Raw genomic sequence first — 18,293 nt, 5'->3', positions numbered from 1 at the left:
GGCTCTTAACTTTTCCTTCTTAGTAGGAAAGGCTATTCAGGGACCCAAAGTAAGAGACCAGACATTTTCCAGGGGGTATGTTATATAATGCAATGAAATATGGTTGGACGGTCTATAGACATGCTAGTGCTATACCCCAAATTGAGATATTAAGGCTCGTTTTCAGATGCTGTGTGCCTACATTTGTTCTTGAAAACATGGGTGACTGGTGGAACTCCTTCCTTCATAAAAAGGAACAGGGAAGCAAAATGAGGCATTTTCAGGGCTCCATGCCCTGGACAATTCTGATGATATACCAGCAGAGGCCTCCTCTTAGACCCATACATACATATAGTTGCCCTTTTAATTCTAAAATAATTCCACTCTGAGTAAAAATTTATCCAATTTTAAGGCAACTTAAAAAAAAATCACAGTTTAAGTATTGGTTTCTTAATGATATTTCTTTATTTTTAATCAGTAAGCTACCCCTGGATCTCAATTAGGTGGCATTATTTCCAGAATAATGGAATCCCAGGACTTACTAGGCATTTTCTTTTAGTCCTGTTAACACTTTCTTCCCTTTTGTACAAACCAGGAAACTAAGGTTTGAGAATCATGTAGCAGTAAGAGCCAGAGTCAGGGTTTGAACTGAGGTCCTTTAATATCAAACTACAGCCACCTGTTTTGTAAGTAAAGTGTTACTGGAACACAGGTAATATATTCTCTGTGGCTGCTTTTGAGCTATGACAGTGTTAACTAGTTTGCAACAAACAGCCCGCAAAGACTAAAATATTTACTATCTGGCCCTTTAAGAAAATGTTTGCCACCCCCTGAACCAGATGGTCATATTCTTCACATACTTCTCAGGCAAACATAAAACAGTCCTCAGTTAAACACTAAAAAATTTAAGCAAGCCCTAAAGGAGGAGGTTCCAAGGTCAGATGGAATAGGGATGAGGGAGGGGGCAGGCTCAGCTACTGATACATGGAAAAGGCTTTGGATCACTGGCCCCAAGTCACTGTGACTGACAGGAGTATGCCTTATCTCTTGGATATATTTGGTAGACAAATGTTACAAGCAGTTTTCCTTCCAAACCCAAACCTCTGATCACTTCCAGAACGAAGCCCACACTGTGCAAGTGAAGTCAAACATGTGGCCCGCAGATAATGTACGTGTGTGTATGTGTATAAATATATATGTAAATGTATATGTGGTTGGTTTCTCACCTCTTTTCTAATTTTTTAAGTTAAGGATGGACCAAGCCCAAGCCCTGGAAATTCACACTGAATGGACTCCCACTTTCACAGCTCATCCAAAACAAACTGGGATGCAGGGTGGGGTTGAATAGGCAGCTGCGTGGCTGTCTGCTCAGCTCTGAATCCACGCACCCGCTGGGTACTGGGTCTGTGCAATAAGGCAAGATGGCTCTGGCCCAGTTGGCTCACACAGCAGGCCTACCCCAGAGAGTTACGCAATCAGGAAGTTGGCAGTGTGCACCCTTGGCTCACCAGGATCCACAAGCAAATGTCATGCTTCGCTTTCCTGGTGCGAAATCTACAAGAGGCTAAAGTCAATCATCTACACTTGTCGGTGAGAAAGATTAAAATTGAGCCTTTTGAGCCCATGGCCTTTATTCTCTTGCATGATGGAGATTACCAAAAGCAAGCAATATCATGTTTTTTTTTTTTTTTTTTAAACATCACGCAAAGTGGTGTCAAGATTCTGAAAAGAAGAAAGAGTTGCCCACCGATTTCCCAATTCTGACTTCCTTCACACTTCGATAGACATATCTGGATAAAATCTGATGTCATAATGACATCTTCAGCTTTGGTTTCACTTAAGCAATCCAAGAGACAGGTATCTAATATTCCCCCTAACCACAGAGAGGCCTCAAAATTTCCAAAACCTCTTAGTTAAGGCCAAGACTTGGAAATATGCCTTAAAGCTATAGACTCGATATTTTCTGCCCTAATTTCTTTGTGCTGACATGGGCTTGATAACAGCTATCTACATCTATAAATAGATATGGTTATACAATTTTACTGTTATGCAATTCTTTTTTTACAAATTTCAATTCACTTCCTAAAAATAAGTCTCAAAACTAGCAATGTTAGTTAAATTAAGAGTTTAACATTGGTGCTTAAAACTAAAGCCTTTATGACACCTAAAATATAGTAATGAGAAAAATAATCATTTAATTCTAAAGAATTTTCAAATACATCTTTGTCACTGAAGTTTATAGTATCTAATACCACTTTCAGTTTTATGGGAAATTGCCTGAAGGTCTTTAGCACAGCTTCTTTCCACAGGGGTTACACAAATAAAGGTACCCATTTCTGAATCATGGAATATTTAAAAACATTAGAAATTACTCTATTTTCACTTCTTAAAAGATTGTTAAATATTAACTACAGCATAGCTTTTTATTTGTAAATCTCCTATTTCTTGCCTTGTGTAAAAGAGAAAATTTGTCATTGAAAGTTTAACACGGTTGTCTGTATTCAAAACAAAAACAAAAACAAAAAACAAAAAAAAAACACATTAGCAAGATTAAATACTCTGAACACAATGAATGCAATGCTTTGAATTTTGAAATTATTTTGATGGGCACCAAATTCTAATACGTGGTAAAGGGAGGCACCCTTTTTGGAATACAAATTTAGTAAAAAAAGTTTTCCCCCACTATCTACATGACTTACACCTATAATTTGGCTTTAAATCAGTATTTCTTAATTTAAATTGTATCACTTGCATGGCAAAATCATAATACTTTATAGTACTGAAGATAATTTTTTGGGTAACCTGAAAATAATGAGGTACAGATATAAATATAGCTGAAAAAGGGGACTATGAAGATTTATTTTCATATCATAAAATGTTTACACTTCTGCAAAATGAAAAGAGCAAATAACACAAACTAATAGGTGCACTGAATAAATAGCTCTAGAATTATAAAGTAAGGAGAAACGAAGATCATTTTTGTATAGGGTGAGGATTTTGTGTTTTTTTTTTTTTTTTTTTTTTTGCTTTCTACCTTTAAGAAAATGTAGTTGAGCATTTCATAGAGCCAATTACATAGTTATTGTCCTGCAGGGACTCTACTGTTTAAAGAAAGTCACACGTTTCTAGCCTTGACTGATGTTCCACAGAGGAGAGCAGATAAAATTCTTAAACAAACCATCTCTTCCACTATAAATAAAATCAAATACCTATTTGGATTTAATGTTCAAAAATCTAAGAAGTTTGTTCATATAACATGTAAAACTGGAGAGTTAAAGTTCTTTAAAAGTACTACCTTAAAAAATATTTACAAAATGCTATAAAATTGTGCAGGACAAAACATAAACCATAATGTAAACTATAGACCATGCTTAGTAGCAATGCTTCAATATGTGTTCATCAATTGTAACAAATGTACCACACTAATGAAAGATGTTGTTAATGCAGGAAAGTGTGGGAGGGGTAGAGGATGGGGTATATGGGAATCCTCTATGTTTTTGATGTAACATTTATGTAATCTAAAGCTTCTTTAAAAATAAAAATACATATTTAAAAAGTATTGACAAATAACATGGCATTATTATTAGGCAACATTAGAGAAACCAAATATCCCTAAGAGAATATATCTTGTGGGAAAAACTGAAGTTAAAGGCTATCTACGATACTGATGTTGCTCAGAACTCAAGCAAGAGCTGACCAGAGCAGAGCAAAACATTTAGAAAAGTTTTCCAATTGAGAACACTAAAAGGGAAGGGTCAAAAAACACCAAATTTTAAAAACTGGTCCTTAACTGCAAACAACCTGCTAGGCATCACAAAAGGATTTAATTCTATTTCTATACCAACTTCTTTAGAAAGTACAACTCATATCTACTCTCCAGAAACGAACACCTTCTTGTGTAATGACTGAGGGCATGGACTCTGGAGCCAGACCTTCCAGGGTCAATGGATGGCTCTGCCACTTACTAGCTCTGTGACACTGGACAAGTTACTTAACCCCTCTATGCCTCAGTTTCCCCTCTCAAATGCAGATAAGAGAACCATTCCATTGGGTTATTGTGATGATTAAGCAAATTTTTCCATGCAAAACATTTGCACAGTGCCTGGAATTTGGTAGGTATTAAATAATTAGTGGTGACTGCCGCTGCAGGCGAAGCCATTTAAAAGCCTGTTACAACCAGGGTACAAAGAGAGCATTAAAATGCTCAATTGCATTGAACAAACCAATTAAAATCTCAATCTAGGCAGCATCTAAACACATATGAGAATTTTATTCACATTCAATATTTTCCCATCAAGCTTACTGTTTCAAAATGCACATTTCCACTGATCTGACCTGGTTGTATATCCATAGTACCGGACCACACCAAGAGCAACGTTATTAAGGTGTTGGCTGAAGAGAGTTGACCTTAAGGTTAACGATGAACTCTTCAGCCTTGTATTAATTAAATCACTGCTAAGTGCATATTGAACAAAAAGACCACCCAAGAACACTGGCAAATTTTGTTCACCAGAAAATTGTGAACTAGAGGGATCCTCAGTAGTGGTCACCCCTGACCAAGACTCAAAGATTAAGCAGCAAAACAGGAAAGATGTGAGCACTGACACTGTGTTTTCCTTGATTCTAGTACTTCCACTGCCTTCCTCACCAGCGCAGCACACCCTGAGCTGCTTCTTCCGGCCCAGCCCCCTGCTGTCACCTGCCCCGGGAGCATGCTTGGAGAGCATGCTCAGCCCAGGTAAACCCACCACCAGAGGCTTATTTTGTGCTTCCTTCAATTATGAGAGCTGGGAAGGCTCTGAAATGGTTTGCAGAATTTTATCTGGCCCCGACCACCTTCTTTAGGATACAGATTCAATTTTCATTCTACTTCCCTATCACCTTCTAATCTCTTTCTTTTCTCTCCTCCAGGAATGGCATATCACACTTAAGTAAACACACATAAGGACAGTTTTTTGACAAGTTGCAAAACTCCAGTAATGAATAGTGCACACTGTATTTCTGATCTAACCCCTCCTTATAGACATCAGGTTGTTTCTGAGAGATTTAGGCCACAGTTGATTTGCCCCTCTTTTATCAATGTTCTGAGTTTCCTCAACCTACAGTGGACATACAGTTTCTTAAGTGTAAGTACATTTTCTCAGCATTTCCCTTGGCTATATCTAATTCCTTACATGTGGACAGACTGGTTTTGTACATAATCACTGTTTATTTCCTTAATACATTTTCTATCTCCTGCAAGTATGCTGCCAAATTTCTAAAAGCTTTCTACTTTGAAGCATAAGCCAATAGAAAAAGATGAGAGATACACAATACGTAAAAGAAAAATGCTTCTTTAAACAAAAGCAGAATGTGGTTTTACTCAGTCTGAGTTTTCTAATTATGCCAAAGCCAGTACGCAAAACCACACTGACAAAAATACATAAAGCACCATAAATAGCAAGTTGATGAAACAACACAGCAAAGTAGCCTGTGCCTAGAAAAGGCATTCCACAATATGGTCTCCATGGTACTAAAGTTGAAAGACAATCTATTAAAGTGGTTACATTTTCTAAATTCTGCTTGACTCATTTTTTTTTTAATCCTAACGAATTATTCCATTTTCTCTTTCTTTTTCTTTTTTAAAGAACATTTAAAATGATATTTTAAAGAACTGTTTCATTTTTTCCTACATGCTGACTGGAAATAAGGATGTTATAGCAGTGACTACATGTATAAAGAATTATCCACTACTAAGAATCAACATATTTCAGGGTAGTAATAAATCAACTCACAAGCAATGTCAGAATTATTATTCTCTAATTAGGAGAAGCCTAATACTTTAGAAAATTTAGTTGCTGAAACGTTAACCACTCAAATTACAAACTAAAAGTATATATTAAGCATGGAAGCAAATCTGTGTCCAGTTCTGAAGGTCTATCTTCTACTGCTTATTTTATGTTTCTGAAACATTTCTCCATTGGTGATTTATTTCATTTCCATGTGGCCAGCCATTTGTTTATTCTCTTGCATGCCATCTGTTTTTTGGTAGAAAGGTTTCAAGTTCTTCTCATTCCCTACCTCATATGCCACAGAAAACAATTTATAATCGACATAGATTTCAGTCACTCAGATTCATGTGGCATTTGTAACTTGAGCTGCCTTTCATTTATATTTGGCGAATGCTTTAATGGGATTAGCAAGTTGTGTTATTACGAGGTACTTATGGAGACACAACACCTTTTTTTTTTTTTTTACAAATTATGTTAACAATTTCATTTTGGGTGTTTAATAGCAATACAGAAGATTTCACTAACACTGCAGGAAATTGCCCTGATTGACAATAAAGTCCTACCACAAACCTTGTCCATATCTTTCACTTCTGAGAGTCAATGAATACATGTACCAAATTATGGTGAGGTTTACAATGGGAAATACAAAACAGTTTGCTTCACTTCTAAGGAAAAATTATCATTTAACAATACACCTAAAAACCCTGCCTGGTTCTTACATCCTGAGGCACCATCCAAGCCCCTCAACCATGGTCTAGCTTATTTAGATAATTATTAATACAAGTAGAGGCAGTCCCCAGAACTCCCCAAAGAAAAGTTTATACACAGACTCCAGCTCAACAGCACTGATTTATTCTCCTTCTAGGACTCACTTTGATTTTTCTCTAAAGAGGACCCAACCATTCAGAAAAATAACTTCTTGTTGAAACTATAGAGATGATGTTTAAACTATTAATTACCATTTTTACAAGAATCCTTGCTTTTGTTGAGGGAAGGTATCTGATGACAGGACCCCACGGTTGTCCACAGTTCATGGTTGGCATCCAAGGGATGAGAAACGTCCGTCTTGAGGTCTGCTTGACTTTCACTAGTCCTTACCAAATCAGAATTAGAAATATTTGGGAGAGGAATGGGATCCTGATGGGTATCTGATGGATTCGGCTTGTTGAAAGTGTTAAGTGACATTTGTACTAAAGCGTCATTGATGAATGAATTTTCATGACATAAACTCTCAGATCGATTAAGGTCCATTACCTGTGTAAGGAAATACAGAAAAGTACAATAACTTCTCTAATAACTTTCACAATTTCCATAAAGTATCTAGCCCTGATAAAATTTGGCAATCAAAATTTCAGTGAGTGAAGCCAAGAATCTTCCCTCTTACTCTCCCCTTGAAGGAGCTCTCACATGCCAACTGTGTTATGTATGACCTATCTTGAAAAATCAAGCAGTCATGTCCAATGCCATTAAATTCTTTTCATTTTGTTTAATCAGCAAAAGCAGTTTTTTCACTTTTGCTAAATAAAAAAGGCAAAACATATTCATATATACATGACAAAAATGCAATAAATGGAAGTTGGCAAACTAGAGAAGAAAATCAGCTGCAATACAGATTTCTCTTATAAGAGTATCAGCTTTTATAACTCCATGCACTATCAATAAAAAGCACTCATGTGCACAGTAGAGAAAAGTAAACCCCTGCAAGAAATGGAATTGTCAAGTATAGAGAAAAAGCAAAGGGAACACAGACTCTTTTGAAAGATTTTATCGTATGCAGGCTGCTAATTAGCAGAGCTCATGTTAACAGTGAAATGGATTTTGAATTCACTGTATCAAATTTGAGAAGAAATTATGCTTGGAATAACAGAATCATATTATACTCACTAAATTCAGTACTTACGCTACACATGAAGAGATTATCTACTAAAAAGTATATCTAGAGAGGACTCCTTAGAACAGATCCCATAAAGAGAGTCCTTCAGCTACAGGAAAAATAGCATGCTCATAGCAAATGGGCCTCCAAAGCAAACTTGCCCTTGCCATCCTGCATCCTGGCACAATTAGATTCTGTGCCAGGATAAGCTGTCTCAGTGTACAATGATCCACTGATCGTACTGGATCCAGGCCTCTAAAGTTGCCATATTTTAAGTCACGATGTCTCTGAAAGCTCTGACCTGCTACTTAGGGATTGAGGAAGTCCTGTGAGTTCTTCCACAATGCGAACCGAAAAGATAAATGCTTGGCAAAAGTCCCACAAACTACCATAACTACACTTGTCTTTGAGATGCTGCTTTTCAAACTCCTTCCAAATGCACAGAAGATCCATACCTCCTTGTTTCCTGGAGAAAACGCTGCGGGGAGACTACTCTGCCGACTGTGTTTCCAGCGGCACAGCAGGCTCTGCTGGATGCGCATCTTCTCCCTCTCCCTCTCCACCACCCGCTGACCTTCCCTCAGCCGCTCTAGGTTTTGCTGGTACTCCAGGAGCTGATGGTCCAGCTCCCTGCGGTTCCTCAGCAGCAGCTCCTCCTGTGACTGGCACTCCCTCTCCCGCTGCTGCAGCCAGCTCTCCTTGGCATCCTGCTCCCGCCGGTGCTGGCCACACTGGCGGAACCAGTGCCTCTGTTCCTGCTGGAACTGGTGCTGGAGCTTGTGGATGTTGGCCAGCTCCTCGCGTTCCTTCTCCAGGTGGCGGTACCTCTCCTGGTCCTGGAACAGGCTCCCTCGGAGAGCATGGCTGGGAAAGAGACTCTCCTGCTGCTGGAGAACCAGCTTGTGGATTTCAATGTGGCTGTCCTGAATGGTCAAGGCGGCCTGTTGGAGCAGAAGAGAGGGGAAAGTGTCCATGTTGCTTAAGCGTGGGGTTGGAGAGACCTTGCGACACAAAACATGAGACCCCGTTGTTTTCCTCTTAATATTTCTGCTCTTTTTCTAAGTTACCTTCAAAGGCCAACTTTGGTACTTTAAAACTAGGCTTGTCCTCATTTTCTAGTGGTAAGCCTGGGAATTTGAAGAGGAAAGAAATAAGGCACAAAGGCAATACTTATCCCTCTTCTGGAAATGTGGTTTGTTGCTGGTTGTTAGATAATATTTAAGCAAGTCTGCTGAGTAAAAATTCAGTACATTAGTTCCCAAGACCCTGCATTCCTGATCTATGTTTCATTCTTTTTCTGAGATCTTCCCAGTCAATAATTCATGAGAATTTAAGAATCTGTATAAACCTAGTAGTATCCCTTGAGTTCTAAACCGGAAATTACTTAAGGCACATTGCTTTTACAAAGATATAAAAATAAAATCAGCCATTTAGAGACTTTTGACAAATAGTCTTTTTATAATGTAATGCCCAAGAATAGCAGTTAATATAATTTTTAGGAGATATGCAAGTGGCTTAAGCTAGACCAATTACTGCTGTTTCTTTGTATAACAGCAGGAAAGTCATTCATAAAAATCTATGCTGAAATTCATTTGTGTAATAGATCACTAACTGGAAGCTGGGATGATTAAAGCAAAATAGACACTTTAAAGTTCACAGGATATTACCAACCAGATTTTTAAAAAAATAAAAAATATAACAGTTACAGTAAGTATCTGCCTATGAAAAGTTTGGTAGCACCACTGGAAATAATTGCCAGGAATTGGTAGGATTCCACGAAACCCAAACATATATATATATAAATGTAAATTACAAATATATACAACTGCAAATGGCTTAGAAGTTTTTAACTGTAAATGTTCCCATTTTAAGTACAGAAGGGACAAACTGAAAATGGACATATACTGGTAGTAAGTAAAATAAAATGGCTGCCTATATCAGGCATTGCCTCTTCCAAGCAGGCTTTTCCAGAGAGCAAAACAATTGACCTGTAGGGGTTTTCTAAGAAAACAGAACGAACCCTACAGCATCATGATAAGCAATGTCAGGTTAGAAAACTAGTTTCAGTCTGGTTGAGACAGCTCATCAGAATGGACAAGCATACCATATTAATCAATGTATATCTGCTCCCCACTTTGTAAAACCCCCCAATAAAATGGAAACTTAATTGTCAGCCAATCAGAACATTTCCTCACTTGCCTCCACATTCTCCCTAAATGAGCTTCCCCTTTCCTCACCCTCAGTGGAGCTCCCTTCTACATTCTGAACGGGATGCTGCCCAGTTTATGAATCACCCAACAAAGCTGTGAGATTCTAAATTGAAAAAGGAAGCTTTTCTTTTTCACTGGGTTTGTGTATGTGTTTTGACTCTGTGTGTGGAATTATTGCTATCCTAGGGATAAATTCACTTTTTTTCTTCCTAAGAATTTTTAAGACTATCCATGTCACAGATGCTATAAAAATGGGGATTTGACCATTGTTCCATGTCAGATCAGCAATTTCCTATATTTTTAAAAGCTAAAGAACTAAATGTACATTTTTAATTATACTTCTCTTAGAATAAGGTCCAAAAATGTATTCACTGGGACCTTTTGAAATAAAATTCATATTTTTTTAGTTGAAAATTAATTTAAAAAATTTAAAATTCATCAGAATATTTGATTAATGGTTTTCAGAGTTTTGTATAGAGAACAATGGTTACCACTGAGAATAGGTACTAATTATTTTGCTCTTTAAATACAAAATAATTAGCACATAATAATAAGCCATTCGGGGTCCTATAACCCACATAGAACAAAGAGTAGACTGTATATCACCACTTAATTCTAATAAATCCTAAGGGCATCATTATAGTAAAACAAACAAAACAAACAAAAATCTGATATTTTATATGTCAAAGCCACTACAGGCTATGATAACTTTCAAAGTGTGCAATCGGAATAATCAAGCACCAGCATGAAGTAATCTTCATGTCTACTTAATATCTGGGATAACACCATTCTCTTCTCTAGCATAGAAATGTATTGAAAGATTACATGTAGTTCCACATTTAAAGTTTATATTTAGGACATAGAATTTGTTTTTCAAGTTTAAAGAAATTCCCAGCTCACTCTCTTTGAAACTTTTCTTTGTTGGAATATTTCCATGTCCTTTCTTTATATTCATCTCATCTCTAACTCTGTTCTCCTGATATAGGGATCAAATTTCATTTTCATCTGATTCAAAAATGCTTATGTGGAAACTTCGATCATGCATTAGAAATTCAGCTTCAAAAGAGATGACTGTGCCCTGAATAGAAATCTTTCAGAGCACATATCCTCAGACCAGCTTCTAAGTTTTCATTAGATTAAGAGAATCCACAATAGAATTCTATGTTCTTTGTGTTGCTTCAACCTAAAGTGTTGCAAAAATTAGGTCATTTTGGTCATCTGGCTTTTCTAAACCTAGAATTAATAGAGGGCTGCGTTCAGGATGGAAAACAAGAGACAACTTGAGAGAGTTTCCATTAGGTAATTGAGCCAGGTTGTTCAAGGTTTACATCTCTCAAAAGTTAATGAACTATACTCAAAGGCTATCCCTTCTCAATTAACAGTTAAAAGAAAGAGTATTTGCTTTAGTTTACATGATAAATCTGTCTCTAAGAATATCTACCTTAAACCTGTAGCTCTAGTGAAAAACACAAAATGCATCCCAGTTGTTTATCACTCCCACACCTTAATATCATTCCAGAAGTTCTAGTCATATTAGAGGCTAAGAAAATGAAAGATATAATTATTGAACAATAGCCATAATGCCATTATTTTAAGTTTTTTATTTTCTACCTGGAAAACCCCCAAGATCTCCTGAAACACTATTAAAACAAAGAGTAAAGTTCAATGAGCTGGCAGTTACAAAATATATAAAAGTTAATGCCTTTATTTATACCAACAAAAGCAGTGGGGAAACAAAATGAAAAACATTCCATCCATGTTAGCAACAAAAAGATAGCAAAATTAATAAACATATATATAATACCTCTATAAAGACAATTAAAAGCTCACCAGGAGAACATAAAATAAAAGATGGCTAACACCATGTTCTTGGCCAAGAGGACTGATTATTGTAAAGGTGCCAATTTTCCTCAATTTAACTCATAAGTATGATGAAATAGTAGTTTAGCAGTCTTGGTAGGACAATGATTCAAAAGCTCTTATGAAAGCATATATAGATAAGTATAGTAAAATAATAAGAGACTAGCACTGTTACATATTCAAATATAATCCAAAGTTTTAATGATTAAGAGAGTGGTACTGGGGTGAGCGTACACAGATGATCAACAGAACATAATATAAAGAAATCTTGAGGGAAGTGGACTTGGCCCAATGGATAGGGCGTCTGCCTACCACATGGGAGGTCCACGGTTCAAACCCCGGGCCTCCGTGACCCGTGTGGAGCTGGCCCACGCGCACTGCTGATGCATGCAAGGAGTGCCCTGCCACGCAGGAGTGTCCCCTGTGTGGGGGAGCCCCATGCGCAAGGAGTGCACCCCATAAGGAGAGCCGTCCAGCGCAAAATGACACAACAAGGATAAACATAGATGACTGGTACTGCTGACAACAATACAACAATGGAAGTGGACATGGAAGAACATGCAGCAAATAGATACAGAGAGCAGACAACTGGGGCGGGGGTGGGGGAGGGAAGGGGAGAGAAATAAATAAAAAAAATAAATCTTAAAAAAAAAAAGAAACCTTGAAACATCAAATGCAGCACTTTTCCTGTAAAGTCACACTTCACTCTTAACATTAATAGATATGAAGAATGAATGGCTAATAAACAGGTGATTTTTTTAAAAAAATTCAGTCTCGCCAGTTATCAAAGAAATGCAAATTAAAATAATTAGATACTTTGATCCATTTTCAAATTGGTGTGTTTGTGAGAGAGACAGAAAGAAAGTAAATGAAAGAAAGAGATAATGATTTTGGCAATGTCTATCAAAACCCCAAAAAAATAACTCCAGGAAATTACCCTAAAGCAACACTCAGAAATGCTCAAGATATTAATGTACAAGGATATCCACTGCATATACAAGTGTAATTGAAAAGGGATCGAAAAAAGACATTCCATAGATTCTAAAATAATGTAACCATTAAAAAATTACACATAGAATAATATGACAGACATAGAAATTGATGGTTGAGAAGCAGCTGTGGCTCAACTGAAAGAGCATCTGCCTATCAAACCCAGGGCCTCCTGGCCCGTGTGGTGAGCTGGCCCATGTGCAGTGCTTCCACACACAAGGAGTGCCCTGCCACGCAAGGGTAACCGCAAGGGGAGCCCCACACACAAGGAGTGCACCCCGCAAGGAGAGCCGCCCCACAAGAAAAAAGTGCAGCCAGCCCAGGAATTGTGCTGTGCACACTGAGTGCTGATGCAGCAAGATGACGGAACAGATTCCCGGTGCCGCCAAGAATGCAAGCGGACACAGAAGAACACACAGTGAATGGACACTAGAGAGCAGACGAGTGTGAGAGGGGGGAGAGAAAGAAAGAAAACAAATCTTTAAAAAATAAAAAATAAATTGATGGTTTCTACAGCATAGAAAGATAGTGTTGCAGAAGAGAATATACAAAATTACTCCAAAAGGCTGGTATGATATACATCAATATAATGCTAGTAATTCTCTCTGTCGAATCACAAGTCATTTTATTTTACCTGTTTTGCCAAATTTTTACACAATACCAACATTACTTTTATAGTGTTCTTTTATAATATTTTTAGTCAGTAAATGAAGCGATTATATGCATTCAGTCTCTTTCTTTACATGGCCTAAGGATCGTTTCACCCCATAATCCTCAAGGCAAGCATGATTTTTAGGCCTGTTTTTCGTTGAAAGACAGTGAGCCATGTGAGGGTAGGCTTTGTGAACCACTTACCTTTGTTACTCAGCCCTTAGCATAGGATGAACAAACAAAAGAATGAAGGAGCATGTGACTTATTTAACTGCTTTAAAGGCCCAAGGCCACATATGGAAGTGAAAAAATGTTAGGTGTGAATTTAAGTTTTCACCAGAAAATGTGAAGTCATGCTCCACTCACCTAAGAGTTTCATTGTAAACTTGAAGCCAGATCATATTCATCAATATTTTTAAAGATATGAACTGTTTTATGGTTTCATTCAGAGAATAACAGTATAAAATGCAGTAGTGGTGTTGCCTCATGATTACAAAACCAGGTGACGTTCAATGTATCTAGCTGAGTTATACTGTGTGTGTGTTGCGGGGGGGAGAGGCATTCTTTTAAGATCATTTATACCTTTCCAATGTTGTAATTTTTAAAGTCTGGGAAACATCAAATAAAGTGAGTTGCATAAAGAAAAATAGTCACATCAAAGTTTAAAGGAGGTAGTTACCTGAAGGCTATATAAGAGACGAGTTAAATTCTGTATAGCTTGTATAATCTGAAAAATACAATCATAATTGTCAAATACTTGCATTGCAAAAGCATTTTATTACAAACAGAGAGAGAAGAAGGTGATACGTTTAGGGTATGTACAGCTCACCTCTGACTGTGAGGAACCTGGAAAACTTCTATATTCCACCTAAAATACAGAAAAACATAAGGCAATGAATAACCACTCTACTTCGGAAAAGCTGCACTTAGTGCTCCAAAATGTGTGGCTTCGGGTAAATAGCTTCACGCACTACCCTTGGTTACCTCATCTACGGGGCTTTTGTTTCCTCCAAGAAGTAAAAGTCTAGAAAACTAAACAATCACTTGGCAAGGAGAGCCCCCTTAGTGCAAACTCCGTGTTGGAGATGCCCTGGAACGCTCCTCTTAGCCTCTGAGGAGTTAATCCTTAAAACAACAAGAAAACAAAGAATGGCAGTCAGGAAGCCCTGCAAACTCTAAGGACGTGACAATATTTACCTTATGCAAACCACACTGTCAAGTGGGCTTTCTGTGCCCAGGTTGGAGTAGACTCCTTACATTCAGGAGACCAGATTTGGAAGCCAGAGAATGTCACGCCTGGCCTCTAGACTCTGTCTCAATGTTTGAGATTTACAAAACTCAAATAGCCAGTGGTTGGGAGGAGAGTGCTTAGCTGGTCTGCTCTGGAAGCTTCCACTCCTGAGAGTGTACTGGATCCGTGATGACCTTAGTACAGTGCTCCCCGCAAATATCACGAATGAAGTGACAGGAGACCATCTGCTCCTTGGGCTGGTCCTATGCCTCATCCTTGGTTTCTCCCACAACACATATTAAGGGCACAAGTGGAGAGTGAGGGTGTCAAGTTTCCAGAGTTGAATCGAACATGTGTTTATTCCTTCATCGTCTGTCTTTTCTAACAAGGACGTTGGCCAATGTTCACATGTTCAATGCTACCCGCTCACATGGAATGGACAATGTTTGTTAAATGGATAGCTACAAACTGAATGACTGCACTCCATTCAATAAATAAATTTTGAGCACTCAGTATAGACTCCACAACTTATACTATGGGAGATAAGCAGAATCCCAGCGCTCCAAGAGCCTATAACCTCCTATATGCTTCTTGCCCTTGTCTGAGCAGATTTAAGTTTAAGCTATAAGAAACCACCAGGCTTGGTAATGCTCTCAAGCAGCTTTGGACCTGCCATTCAATTCATTTTGTCAGGGCTGACCAGGCCAAGCGGAGCCAGTCAAATTCATCTTCCCACACCCTCTCCCAAGGTTCTTCCCCATACCTACCAATTAATAATTTCATCACTAAGTGGCAGCTCTCATTGGGAGGGAACAAAGGATGGGAAAGGAGATGAAGCTTAGAGTCGTTAGACTTGTGCCCTACTCCACAGAGTAGGAGACTGACATCACTGCCTACAGACCAGTTGTGAACCTGTTAGATGGAGTCAACGCCCCTATGAGAAACTGATAAAAACTCTGGAGGCTCTTTATTCCCCAGATGCCTTCTGACCCTTTCCAGAATTTTCACATATAATTTCAGGGGGCTCACGGCTCTTGTGGTCCCAGGTTCCCTGGGTGGATCCCAGGCTGAGCACCCCTACTCTATAATGAGTTTTGGAGTTCTCACCATTCTTTCAGTTCTGTCCTTTCCCGTCCATAATTCACTGCTTTTGTAAGAAGATCATATGGCATAGATTTTATATGTTATAAAAATTAGAAATGGGTTGTATTATACTACCATGGTAGTTTTCCCCAAAGAACCAGTAGGTTTGATACTGGACCTGTGTAGTTAGCGTCTTCTTTTTAACGGAGTTGGTCCGCCCCCTTGTGGCCGATGTGCACAGATGCAGCTGGTTGTTCACATACAGGGTTTCTGCCATTTGGGGCCCACATTAAATTCCAGAAATGTTTCTTAACCCTACGTTATTAAAGAAGCTAATGACAATATATCCATTAAGCACTTTTTAGTGTTTGATTTCAACTGAACCTGTCCTACGTCTTAGTTCATTTAGTTTCTCAAAATGCCTTATGAAGGGCAAAATTTTCCAAATAGTTTGATCCAAAGTGGAACTTGGACATTGAATTTCATTTTTCCACCTGTGATTGAGTCCTGGAAGGAAGGACTTAAGAGACAGAAGCCGCCACAGTTTCCATTAAAAAAAAATTCTTAGTGACCAATTTTTTCTTTTCCTTCTCCTTTGCTCTCAATACAAAAACAGTTGGAAGTTACAAACTTCAAATTTAAAATGCAGTCTGCATTGTAAAGGATAAAGTAGGAAAAATTTGAGAGAAATGACTTAATTAAAATCAGAAGAGGTGGAGTAAACTATCACATTCCTATTTTCATTTTGTCCAGGGAAGTTTTAAAAAGAACACAAAATCATAGCCACCTTTCCCATGGAGTTCTGATTTTTAAAAAATTCTTAGACTTAGTTTCTCAGTAATATATAATACATGCAAAATATATAAAATATGTATTATATAAATATATCGGATCTGGCATATGTCATTATTTCACATTAACACATTTGTTACCTTGTATTGTGTCTAATTCAATCTTAGATAAAGCTAGATTCTTTAGCTCCAGATAATCCTAAGAGCCAGGCTAGTCGCCTCTCAGAATCAGATTCTTCTTCCACCTTAATTTCTGATTTTAATTGCATTTGAAGTTAATAGGCAGTTTCGTGCATTTAATTTAGAAATAGAGGCTTACAACCTATGGATACATTAAGTCATAAAATAAGAGGTGTTTGAACCCACTTTGCCCCAAGCATTGATCAAGGTAATTAAAAGTCAATCACATACACAAAATAGGTGAAAATGTGGGTGGTGACAGCAAAACAATTTGCAAGGAGAGGAAGGACAAAGAAAGTGAATAAGGCAGCCACTTCAGCACCTCCAGGTTGTATGACAGTCCCCATGCCAGGACCACCTCTCAGCCAAAGAGCTGGGAACTGTAGCAGGTGAAAAGCTAAAGGTTTGCAGGGCAGAAAATCAGACAAGAAGTAAGAGAGCACAGACCATACACACATTCGAATTTTAAACCTTTTTAATAATTTCTCCATTGTTTCTTTGTTTACACCTACATAATATAGGAAAAGCAAGAACATCTGAAGAAATAAGCTAAAAAGTTTAACTGTGAATATTTAAATTAACTGAGAACAATTCAGGGGAAAACATTCATTCCACTCACTATCACTGACAGACAAGGACCTGAGGTTATTTTATTATCAGCATTATACGAAGTAACCGGTGCTGTGTACTAACAAATCAGTTAACAATACCTTCTCCCCTGCATCAGAGACCGCCAAGTCCGTTACAACACCCTGGATCCCAGGATCCACATGCCAACAGTCTCTTCCTCCTGCCCCTTCTGTGACTAGTGCTGGGAGCACACCATTGAGACAGAAACAAAAAGGACAACATCAAACATCGGCTGGCAGACTGCCATCTTTTGTACAGAGCTGACACATATTTTGAAATGTGAGATATCACAAAATAGCATGTACTGCATACCCTGACAGGAGGTACTAAAATAGCACAGAGTAAAAGCACACAGTCCCTGCCCTCGTAGAGCTTACACACTAAGAGATGCCAAACTGATGAACAGCATCCATTATCCTCAATCTTTTTATTTTTTCTTTCTTTCTTGCAGCGAAGTGTTCCTGTGATGCTTGTGATGTAGACAGGGTAGATTCTATACCTCACTTTCACTTATTAGGAGAAAGCCTCCTGAGGAGGGAGAAATTTGAAACAGTTGCTGTAGAACAAGAGCAAGGTCTCTTGGCAGACCCAGGTCTGACACCAAGGAAACAGGCTATAAAAAGGCTCCCTTGGGACCAGCACAAAGCAATAGGCAAAAAGCAGGGTTTAGAAGAAAGCAGGAGCTCACAGATGGAAGTGAGACTTCTTTCTAAGTATGGAAATGGCTAATATTTTATGATCTCAGAGTTTTACATGAACAGAGAACTTCTCCCTATCTCTCAACAGCTTACTTGTCAACAATTTCCAAATGTGTTTTTCTCTCATATTTCTTGTTTATGTTCTAAATTCACAAATACTGTATATTTAATCTATGAAAATAAAGGAAACTAGTTCAGAAAGATTTTTAAATACCAAAAACAGATTTCACTTCATGCATTAATCTTTTTTGGCAGAAGTATTTGTTTACCCATGTGAACTTAGTTACAAGTTATACTATGCCGAACTAGCACGGAATAAAACTAGATTTTCAAAGCAGTTTCACAC

At 38.0% G+C, this 18,293-nt stretch overlaps 1 protein-coding gene across 3 annotated transcripts in view; it reads right to left on the bottom strand.

Moving 5' to 3' along the window:
- Window positions 1–18,293, bottom strand: part of ARHGEF28 (Rho guanine nucleotide exchange factor 28) — a 346,092-nt gene that overhangs the window by 22,917 nt on the left and 304,882 nt on the right. For 2 of the 3 annotated variants that reach the window (XM_058310148.2, XM_012523181.3), the window contains 5 exons: window positions 17,330–17,430; window positions 14,164–14,202; window positions 14,014–14,061; window positions 8,079–8,564; window positions 6,710–7,004 (listed from right to left, as the gene is read on the bottom strand). In XM_058310148.2, coding sequence (XP_058166131.1) covers window positions 6,710–7,004; window positions 8,079–8,564; window positions 14,014–14,061; window positions 14,164–14,202; window positions 17,330–17,430 — 969 coding nt within the window. The remainder of the gene's footprint in view (window positions 1–6,709; window positions 7,005–8,078; window positions 8,565–14,013; window positions 14,062–14,163; window positions 14,203–17,329; window positions 17,431–18,293) is intronic. The other variant, XM_058310153.2, reaches the window with a different exon arrangement.

This window comes from Dasypus novemcinctus, chromosome 2, assembly GCF_030445035.2.
Source record: "Dasypus novemcinctus isolate mDasNov1 chromosome 2, mDasNov1.1.hap2, whole genome shotgun sequence".
NCBI lineage: Eukaryota > Metazoa > Chordata > Mammalia > Cingulata > Dasypodidae > Dasypus > Dasypus novemcinctus.
Note: the sequence above shows the minus strand (reverse complement) of the source record. Positions and strands in the feature narration are given on the sequence as shown.